This window comes from Lates calcarifer, linkage group LG5 (assembly GCF_001640805.2).
Source record: "Lates calcarifer isolate ASB-BC8 linkage group LG5, TLL_Latcal_v3, whole genome shotgun sequence".
In the NCBI taxonomy this organism is placed as follows: domain Eukaryota; kingdom Metazoa; phylum Chordata; class Actinopteri; family Centropomidae; genus Lates; species Lates calcarifer.
This window is the reverse complement of record NC_066837.1, coordinates 1,931,480-1,942,301: the sequence shown is the minus strand read 5'-3', so window position 1 is coordinate 1,942,301 and position 10,822 is coordinate 1,931,480. Positions and strand designations below refer to the sequence as shown.

At 39.3% G+C, this 10,822-nt stretch overlaps 2 protein-coding genes across 4 annotated transcripts; both read left to right on the top strand.

The window, feature by feature from the left end:
- The first annotated feature begins 1,514 nt into the window (after positions 1-1,514).
- LOC108882482 (ribonuclease inhibitor) lies at positions 1,515-4,705 on the top strand. The gene is made up of 8 exons (XM_051070252.1): positions 1,515-1,539; positions 2,062-2,212; positions 2,316-2,465; positions 2,761-2,934; positions 3,220-3,393; positions 3,496-3,669; positions 3,757-3,931; positions 4,373-4,705. The coding sequence occupies exons 1-8, from the start codon at positions 1,515-1,517 to the stop codon at positions 4,406-4,408; spliced, it is 1,059 nt and encodes a 352-aa protein (XP_050926209.1). The 3' UTR covers positions 4,409-4,705.
- A 123-nt stretch (positions 4,706-4,828) lies between these two features.
- On the top strand, positions 4,829-10,325 carry LOC108882513 (NACHT, LRR and PYD domains-containing protein 1b allele 2). Of its 3 annotated transcripts, none has more exons than XM_018675049.2 (11): positions 4,829-4,944; positions 5,056-5,095; positions 5,891-5,996; positions 6,361-6,416; positions 6,654-6,868; positions 6,960-7,225; positions 7,370-7,483; positions 7,892-8,033; positions 8,765-8,827; positions 8,978-9,052; positions 9,193-10,325. In XM_018675049.2, exons 5-11 carry the CDS (start codon positions 6,712-6,714, stop codon positions 9,489-9,491), a joined length of 1,116 nt encoding a protein of 371 aa, XP_018530565.1. In that variant the 5' UTR covers positions 4,829-4,944; positions 5,056-5,095; positions 5,891-5,996; positions 6,361-6,416; positions 6,654-6,711; the 3' UTR covers positions 9,492-10,325. The 3 variants fall into 3 exon arrangements, with proteins under 3 accessions (XP_018530565.1, XP_050926912.1, XP_050926914.1); XM_051070955.1 differs by having other exon boundaries at positions 5,056-5,523; XM_051070957.1 differs by lacking the exons at positions 4,829-4,944; positions 5,056-5,095; positions 5,891-5,996 and having other exon boundaries at positions 6,004-6,416.
- The last annotated feature ends 497 nt before the right edge of the window (positions 10,326-10,822 follow it).

Sequence of the window (10,822 nt, the reverse complement as noted above, 5' to 3'; positions counted from 1 at the left end):
GAATTTGATTGAGAAAAAAAGAAAGCAGCAGAGAGGAGGGTGAAAAGACAAGGCGATCATACATCCATTATCAGGCAAGTTTAACAAGTTGAAGAAGTCTAACGTTATGTTTATTTAGATGCAAGATGTCAGTTTTAGTGAAAAACGAAGTGAAGCCGAAGAGAGGGGCGTGTTTTCGCCAGTTCAGTAACTGTAAATATAACGGACGCCATGACACTTGAGCTGCGCGGGAAACGCGTTGCGTTCGCTTCAAAGTTTCCCCGTCGATATGAGTATCCCCCTAACTATAGCTTTAACCTTAACCCTGACCCTAACTGTGTTTTAGAAAGTTAAATCAGGTCCTAACCCTACCCTCATCATAACCGTAATCTCGGCCCACTCCCCACCAGCCCTGTAATCCAACTTTTACTGTTATATAACATATATAACATGACTGTCTCAGTTTAAAAAAAACATAATTACCAGGTCTGACAGCTTCAAGAATTATTCACACAGATGTCAAAATGATTAGACTGGTACTGTATTACCTAAACTGTAAAAGAACAGCTATAGAAAAAGTGAAAAACTGAAACTAAACTTGACATTTCCATGCACACACTCTCAGGTGTCAGTTTATTAGGTACACCTTGCTAAATGCAGTCTAGTACCTAAAGTTTTTATTTGTCAGTGAGGTGGTGATTCGACTTTAAGGTTTCTGTATTTATAAATGGAGTGGACAAAACAATAGAAACAACTGTAAATATAAGGTAAAACAAAGCCACAAACTGTGGCCTCCAAAATGATCATGAAGCTGAATCAACACCTCTCTAAAATATTTATTAGATTTATTGCAAGACTGTATTAGACTGCAGTTGCTGCTGAATTCTAAAATCATTAGACCAGTTAATTTTATGATCTGCTTAGTTTCTGTCAAGAACTAGAAAGGAAACGATAACGGAGGTAAAGAAACCAGGCAAAAGTAAAGAGGGATATTACTTAGGGATATTAGAGTGACCTTTGTTGGACCTGGCTCGCAGTCTCTGCTCTAATTCATCCCAAAGGTGTTCTATCAGGTTGAGGTCCGGATTCGTGCAGGCCCATCAAGTTCTTCCACTCCAAATTCGCTAATCCATGGACCTTGCTTTGTGCACTGGTGTGCAGTCATGTTGGAACAGGAAGGGGCCATCCCCAAACTGTTCCCACAAAGTTGGGAGCATGAAATTGTCCAAAATGTCTTGGTATGCTGAAGCATTAAGAGTTCCTCTCACTGGTACTAAGGGGCCGTGCCCAACCCCTGAAAAACAACCCAACATCATTTAATAAACATTTTTGACTCATACTCATGGCATTCTACAATAGAAACTAAACATTATTATTATTTCACTGCCTTGTTATGTACAATAATGAAACAGGTTTTAATTACAGTGTCATTAAATAACCTCTCAGACTGATTGAAACCAAGAAGATGAGTGATTGTGGTGAAGAAAAGATGGAGCAGCCAGTGACTGACCTCTCTGATCTGGCTTTATTGTGTGATGAACCTGGACCCTCACATGGATGGTAAACTCACACTGTTTATGCTGTAAACTTATTTTCTGGATCTTATTTGTTGTTATTGTTGATCAATCAGTCCATTCATACATTAACTATACCTGCTGATCCTTTAGGTTCGCATCATGGGGGGAATATGAAGGTCCAAAGTTCTTACCAATTAACATTAGGTGAGTTATTATTTGATTAATTGTCTGATCTATAAAATGTCAATAATAGTGAAAAATGCCTCTGGTCATTTCCCACAACTTCAGGTGCTGTAAAAAGTAAGGCTGCAGCTAACGATCATTTTCATCATTGACTCATCTGCCAATTATTTTTTCAGTTAATCAACTAATCGTTTAATCTATTGAATGTTAGAAAACTAATTTTAAAAGTTCCTGTTGATGAGTTGGAGAGAAACCTCCAAGAGACGGTTAGCTTAGCTTAGCACAGAGACTGGAAACACTCAGCCTGGCTGTGTCCAGTCAGCACCTGTAAATATGACTGATTAACTCTGTGACTGCAGACCTCCTCCTGGTCAACTCTCAGATACTCAGTGTGAACAACTCGCATCAGAACTGAAGTCCAACCCGTTTGCTTTTAAACATCTGGATCTGAGAGGAAACTCTGTGAAGCAGTCTGGAGCAGAGCTGCTGTTTGCTGCACTGGAGAGTCCAAAGTGTAAACTGAGGACCCTGAGGTCAGACTGACTTTATTAGGTCTTTGTTGATGGATATTATGTTAAAATAAGTGACTGACTAAAAGTACCAGAGTACCAGCTTCACATTTTATTCTGTATTCAGACTGAGGGACTGTGTCCTGTCAGAGAGAAGCTGGGCCTCTCTGGCCTCAGCTCTTAAGGTGAACCCTTCCTACCTGAGAGAGCTGGACCTGAGTGGAAACAAGTACCTGACGGAATCAGGAGTGAAGCTGCTGTCTGATGGACTGAAAGAGTAAACACTGCAGACTGGAGATTCTGAGGTCAGTTCAGTTACTGTCTGGTCCTGTAAATTGTTCATCTCAGTATTTCAGCAGCTCTCATTTTAACTGTCTCTGCATTTCTCTTCTCCAGGATATAAACTGCTTTAATTCCAGTAGCTGTTACTTTGCCTTTTATTTGGTGCCAAGCTCAAAGAAAGACGAGGATTTTAGCTGTTTTGAAACATCTTTGCAGGAAGTTCTGAGTTTTATTTGCAGTAGCTTAGCACCAAATGAAAAATTCTAACTTAATATTATCCTCTATTACAGACTTGCTGGCTGTGAATTGACAGAGAGCAGCTGTGCTTCTCTGGTCTCAGGACTTGAGTCCAGCTGCTACTTTCTTAAAGAGCTGGACCTGAGTGGAAACTGTCTGCAGGATTCAGGAGTGAAGCTGCTGTGTGCTGGACTGAAGAGTAAACACTGCAGTCTGGAGATTCTGAGGTCAGTTCAGTTACTGTCTGGTCCTGTAAATTGTTCATCTCAGTATTTCAGCAGCTCTCATTTGAACTGTCTCTGCATTCCTCCTCTCCAGGATATAAACTGTTTTAATTCCAGTAGCTGTTACTTTGCCTTTTATTTGGTGCCAAGCTCAAAAAAAGACGAGGATTTTAGCTGTTTTGAAACATCTTTGCAGGAAGTTCTGAGTTTTATTTGCGGTAGCTTAGCACTAAAAGAAAAAACAGCCTTTGTGGTGAAATTCTAACTTAATATTATCCTCTATTACAGACTTGTTGGCTGTGAATTGACAGAGAGCAGCTGTGCTTCTCTGGTCTCAGGACTTGAGTCAAGCCGCTACTCTCTTACAGAGCTGGACCTGAGTGGAAACTGTCTGCAGGATTCAGGAGTGAAGCTGCTGTGTGCTGGATTCAAGCACCAATACTTGTTCTTTACAACTCTGAGGTCAGACCGCCTGGTGTTTTGGGTCCATGTGTTTGAAACTGAGCAGGAGTTAAACAGCATCTACATCGTCTCATAGCTTGTTGTGCTTTATTCTTTATTCAGATTAAGTTCTTGCAGCTTGTCAGAGAAGAGCTGTGAATCTCTGGTCTCAGCTCTGGATCGTACCGTTTCAATCTTGAAAGTGCTGGATCTGAGTCTCAACCAGCTTTGGGATTCAGGAATAAAGGTGCTGTCTGCTGGACTGAGGAGTCCTCACTGTAAACTGAAGACTCTGAGGTAGAGAATTCTTCTTCTCTTCCTCCTCAGTGAAATTTAAAAAGCAGATTTTGTACGTTCAGATCATCTCTCATCCTCTCCCTGCAGGTTGAAACAGTGTCTGTTCTCAGATGAAGGTTGTGCTTCTCTGGTCTCTGCTCTGAAATCCAATCCCTATGATCTGACTGAGCTGGACCTGAGTGGAAATAAGCTGCGAACTGAAGGAATGAACCTGCTCTCTGAATTTGTGAAGAGTCCACACTGTAACACTGCAAACTCTGAGGTCAGTGGAAGGTTGGATTCTAAACTGGTTTCAGTCAATATATTTGTATAAAAGTCAATTATGGAAACCAATGATTTATATTTTAGTTTTATTATTATTTTATTTATATTTTGTAAATGTGCTAATAACATGTGCAACCATAGAAATATTTAATATTAGCTGAAACTAAATAGAAATTTGAAGACAGAGAAGAAAGTCAGTCAATGCACCACAGTGTCATCAGTCTGTCTCACAAAGGCAGACTGATGTGGAAGATAACTTTAAGCCTATAAGTTTTTCTGACCCTCTTCAACTGTGTTTAATCTCAGTGTTAATCTGTGTTGAGTGGCGTACGTGTTTGGCAGCTTCTTGTTTGAGTATTGTGACATCCCATTTCTGATTACTGTGACTGAAAATGTCTGAACCCACAGCAGTTGTGTTCTGAAATGTAGTTTCTTATAGCCACAGTTACGCACCAAAAACATGCTGAGTGAGTAGCAACAAGTAAGAATAGAGACGACAGCTCAGACTCTGGTTAGTGAGTTACCTGTTACCTGACGTTACCATCCACATCATCTTCACACATCACAGAAAATACAGCCTGTAACAAAAGACTGTACTTCATGGAGGTTTGACAAATTAATCACCTTGAGTTTTAACTCTCTTTAATTCATATCCACAGAGTGGACTATGGACGAAAACTTGATAACAGCGGAGACCTCTGCAAGACGTGAGTATTGACAATATGGTCCTCATTTATCCAGATGTTACAGTGGCCCTGAGAAGAAAACATGCATTTTTTCTACCCAAAAGGTCGTGGAAATTCTTAAACTTAATATGGTGAACACTGCAGAAATGAATGAGAACTGAGTCTCTGAAGCTTTTCTGATCTTACCTGTTGTTTGTCCTTTCAGTTGAAGTCTCTCAGGTTTGAGCCTCGGGAGATGTCACATACTAGTTGGTTAGACTTTGACATAGACTGGTCATATGACATGGAAAGCCTCTACCCCACACCCTGGGATGTGAACACACAGGTATCTCCTGACTCATATTACATATGGACCCTGAATGTTTTTATTCACTTTATAACACACAGCTATACGTTATGTTTAGAGAAACTCATTTTGTGCCTTTCTGAATTCCAGGGCCGACTAAGACAAGAAGCTGCTGGAATCTCAGTCCCAGGTTTTCCAAATATACTTCAACTTTATTTATAAAGTGCTTTAACGCCCACAGAGGGACAACACATTGTACAGAAAAGATATGAATAGATAAAATAAATAACATTAAATTCATTAAAAACATAGTCAACACGAGACAAAATCAGCATGTTACAGTGTTGAAAGTAAAAGAAGGAATCTGGAGTTCTGGAACTGATGGACTGGCTGAGTCAAAGTCCAGATTTGAATCCTATTGAACAAATTTGGGATTTAGTCGATTCAAAGATTGATCGCACAAAAGTTTAATCTAAAATAACGATGACATTTTTAGTTTTAAACAAGTTTTTGAAAGATTTCTAAAATACTGAAGTCTTCTGACAGGTAGTCTAATGAATTTGTTTAGTATTCAACAAACAAATCCACGACAATCTACATCAGGAGATGATACTGTGGGTAAGTGAAGAAACATGTTCTTTTGGATTTGGGTGAACTGAACCTTTGAGGATTACAGAAGCAACAAACCTGCATCAGTGTGAAACCTGACGTGGCTGAATATTGAACTGTCTGTGTGTGAACTGTTTCCTGATACCTGATGTGAAAGAAGGTCCTAAATGGCCAATATTAAATAAATAAATATGGTACTGTGAAATAAGTGAACATGGTAATAAATGTGTAACATGTTAATGAACCAATTAAAGATTTAATGCTCACATTTTAATGTTCCTCTCCTATTGGAATTCATTTTTATTCTACTGATATTAAAATGGTCTTTTTATTTCAGAATTTTTTTTTTTCAACACTAACTTTTATTTCCTGACAGAGGTGTGGTCACCTGTGATGAACATGGCTCCATCAGACGACCCTGATCTCACACAGGATCTACAAACAACAACACAGAGTTTGATTTATCTGAGGACAACACAGAGGTGAAACACTTCATCCACAAACACATTGTAGTCGATTCTAGACGCTGGTTGACTGTTGTCTGAGGAAGAGAAAGCAACTCTTTACTTAGAAGAAGCAAAAACCTTTGGTCCACGAAGTGAAAACATATGTTTAAAATATTAAAAGGTTAAATTGAGACACTTAAACTATTGTTATACCATAACCTACATCACCAGTAAACCATATGTCATTGGTAAATGTAGTGTGTTGCTGAGCTCTGAGAACTCTGAGTCCTGATAATGTACTTAATTAAATGTGTATAATGAAAGTTTCTAATCACTTCACAGGACACAAGTACAAGTTGTTCTGTTCTGAAAACTAATTTTGTGACTTTCTAAAATCCAGGCTCTGTCACATTTTACACCTGAAGTGTCAAGTGAACGTGAAGAAACTTCATACAGGTAAACACACCATAAAACACACACAAACACATATAAGATACAGGCACCTCAGATTTGAGACCACATAGCTACTGCAGCATTCTGCAGCGACATGCCATCCCAACTGGTTTGTGCTTAGTGGAGCCATCATTAGTTTTTCAACAGGACAATGACCCCAAACACACCTCCAGGCTAAATAAGAACTATCTGAGCTGGTCCACAGAGTGAAGGCAAAGCCTTTTTTTCTGTGTCATACAGGTTCAGTTGCCCACATCCAGGTGTGTACCAGTGTGATCTGACTCGACTGAGGTTTACTATGAGTCGGGAAGGGAAGTTGTCATTCAGGGTCGTCCAGTGGGATGAGCAGCTCCTCCAGGCAGCTGGAAAGGTGCCTGCAGGTCCACTGTTTGACATCAAGTGTCCTGAGGATGCTGTGTCTCAGCTGCACCTCCCACACTGTGAAACAACACCTGGTGAGTATGGACAGTGTGGTGATTTAAACACACAAACCTCTAATGTGGAATTAAAAGGACGTTGGCATTAAGTGGCTCTTTGTATCTACAGTACTGCCCTCTGATGGACTGTCTGTTGTCCACATCAGTGATCATGGGATGAGCATTCTTGACCCACAGGAAATAACAGAAACCCATGTGGTTGTGGATGTCCCTCACCTCTCTGCCTTCGGCTTGGTATGGGATTTAATTAAAAGGTTCCTAAACATCCAGAAACCAATAAGTGCCCAAGTTCTGCTGTTTCACCAAAGAACCTACACAAAGCTACTCCGTAAACTCACCGTGTTCCTGCTGCCAGAGAACGTCCCACTGCAGGAGGTAAGAATTTACCATCAGTTCACATTCATTTTAAAGTTTAAAGTTTAAAGTTTAAGTTTTAAAGTTTTTGTTACAGTTTACACCAAAAGAAATAGATATTACCCAGTTACTGTCTAATGAAATAACGTTCATACACTCCTGAAGGTGAAAGTTCAACGGGAAAACACTGAGTACATTGAAGTCCCTTCCATCTGTCAGCTCATTAAAGGCCACACTTACAGCCTGGACTGTCCTGAGGCCTGTAAAATTCAGCCTGTGGTGAGTATATCCATGTATATCTTCTAGTAAATACAACATGTCTCAGTTAGAGCTGGAACAGACTGAAAGTTAATGAAATATGTATCTTGAGTGTTACACAATGGTCTGGGCAAATGCTAGTCTGTGATTATTTTATTAAGAGCACCTAAAGTTGCCCCAGTATTTTTATATTAGCTAAAGATGTGTCTGAGTAATTTAAAAGGGGCTGCAGAGACGAACCCACAGGAGAAATATCACCCACATTTACAGTTTCCCTCAGCTCCACAGAGCTGCTTAGCTTGTTTTATTTGTTAAGTCTGGTGATTCTCTGTCGGTTTCTCATTATGACCGACGTCTTTCACATTACACAGTCATTTGGTTCATTGTTGATATAAAAGTTAACCATGAGACACTGTCACTGATTTACAGAGTGCACTATTTGACTTGAAGTATGGACCAAATTACCACCCAACTTTTGAGATTCGGCTGAATTTGAGCACAGAGGAAGCGACTGTGACAGTCCAGGACCAAGAGAAGAAACTTGTCTGGGAGTATCATGTTGACCTCACTGGTAAAGAAAGCTGGACTCTGTTATTATTAGTTATGAATTCCACATTCACACATCTGAAAATTCATGACTGTTTTAATTCAGACCATCCCTCTACAATCTGCTTGTTAAGTCTGACGTCACGACCGAAAAAATACTTTTTCCTGGTCCAACTTCACAGAGATCAGGGGTCTTAGCGTTAGCCAGCTAACCCAGCCAGCGTTAGCACCGGTTAGCACCCACTGGTAACCTGCTAAAAAGGAGTACCCCTGATATAAGCTATGGGTTTTACAGGGTTTGCAGGTTTCTTGCTTTGAGTCCACATCTTTTTGTTTTTTAGTTGTCAGTCCTTTTCTATGATGCTCAGCTAAAGTGTTAGCTTGCTATCTTCGCCCAGCTAAGGTGAAAATAAAAGGCCACATCTAGCTACCTTTTTCCATTTGTGGGGAGCACAGGACTGAAACCAGAACACGAAGACGTGTTCTCATAGCAGGAAACACCCTGTAAAACCCAGAGCTTATATCAGGTGTACCTGCTTTTACCAGCTAGGTTAGCTAGCTAACTTTGATTTTCATTATTGGTTTAAAATTTGTAACTGCCACCATCCTCCTCTCTTTTTTGTCACAAGGAAAGTTGTAGAATAAAAATGAAGAGGTTTTTGGACTTGATGCAAACACGATTTAACGGGCAGATTGAGTTTTCCTTCCCCAAAATAATCAGAAAGGTCTTGCCGATTGTTTCTTGTTTAAAACCAGCTGCTCCATCAACCCAACCTCAAGCTGATGAACCAGCCCTGCTCCCAGTCCGAACTGAAGGAGGTGAGCAACACTGTGGAGAGAGATTTAGAAAGTTAAACCTGTATTTCATCTCTGAATATGCACCATTCTCACTTTATATAATTAGAATTTACCTACATGAGACCCAGTGAAGTTTCTCTTATCAAACTAAATCGTTTGTTCTTGGTTCAGGTTCAGATTCATCCTCAGCTTCAGGTTCCGCTCCCACTGAACCAGCCTCAGTCCATGTAGCAGCTGGAGGAGGAGGTGAGCAACGATGTGCTCAGATAAACTACAAATATGGAGTTTCTGCAGCGCTTTATGGGTTTTTATGATGACAGGGAAACATAGACTCAACTTTTAAAATTCATTTCTCCCTGTTGAGTTAAATTATTTTCATCTTCCAGGTCCTGATCCAAGTGGCCAAAATCTACAGAGAGGGGACGAGGAGAGGAGGCTGTTCTCTGTTCGGAAAGAGTTTATTGAGAGAGTGTCCAATTCAGTTTTAAAAGACCTGCTGGATGTTCTTCTGGAAAACAGGGTTATAAACAGCGGGGAAATGGAGTCAATCCAGGCGTTGCCCAGGGCAGACAAAGCACGAGAGCTGATCGACTCTGTGCGAAGAAAGGGAAATAGGGCTTGTAGAATACTGATCCATTCTTTCTCGAAGGTGGATCCATTTCTTTGTTCTTCACTGCTGAAGTGAAACTGAATCAAAAATAACACATAGTTAAATACTGAAGAAATCTGCATTGTATCAGTGCGTTTTAAATAATGCACATCAAGAGGTTTTATTTTGAAATGCCATCTTTTGAAATTTCACTCTGATATACAGAGTTTTGTACAACAGCCCTCAGACCATGATGATGTTTGATGTGATAAAAATGGAGAAATGTTGCAGATACAGGGAAAAAATATTTATGGTTTCGTTCCAAAACTGAATTAAAAGAGCAGATAATGGTCGAACCATTGTGATCCTAAACTCAGGTGTCAACTGTATATAAAATATATATGTGTTTTCTTATTATGAATCAGGTTACAAGTTTACATTGCAGGTTGAAACATATTGAATACAGTATGTTGTCAAACGAATGTCATAGTATGTTAATATGGAATGAATATCAGGAAATAAGTCCATCATTATCAAACTATATAATTTATTTTATGCTGATCATTTTTTGTAATCTTTCCATCAGTCCACTCAACTGTTTCTGCAGATAATGACGAAGGCAGCTTGAATATATCCAACATGGTTGTCTCCTTCTTTCAGCTTCACTACAGAGAGCCTTTAACTTTATACTTTATAGTTTTAATCATTTACCTGCTGACTTTCTTAACTACATATGACTATGTCATTTTACGTTGGAGATGTTTTTAGTCTATTTTTTATTTTTTAAATCTGTTTGTTATATTTCATTGAACTTATTTTATTTTATTGATCTATGCCTTTATATTATTTGTTTTAGAATCATTTGTAAAGCACTTTGGTCAACCTTGTTTTTAAATGTGCAATAGAAATAAAATTGGGATTTGACATTGACCATGTAATTATATTACTAAGTATCAGACTTTTTTTAAACCTAATGTACTGTTAGCTGAATGGTTAAGTTGTCGTTTTTTACCTACAAAATGACATAGATTATGTTTAATTATTTGGAGACCCTCGTCATTACAGCTCTGGTACTTAGCAATGGGGACGAGCCAAGTTAGTTAAAGTCTGGGTTTTTGTTACCAGTCGGCTTCAGTGTAAAGTATCTGTCGAACGTTCCACTAGCGTGTGGGACTCACGAATGTTAGTGAATTAATTTATTACAGTGTTTATTCGTTACGTCACGCTGTAGTTACATTTTTGAATTTCTTCTTTTGGGTTTAACTGGCAGTTGGCATCCACAATGTTCCCTCCCTCAGTGTCCAGTCATTTCAAATCCTTCTATCCAGTCCAGTCAGCCTTAGGAAGTGAAACAACACTGTCCTCCCTTTATATTATACTGGGGAACACAATTTTTGTTGAGTTAGGTCTGACAGCTGTTTTTAACT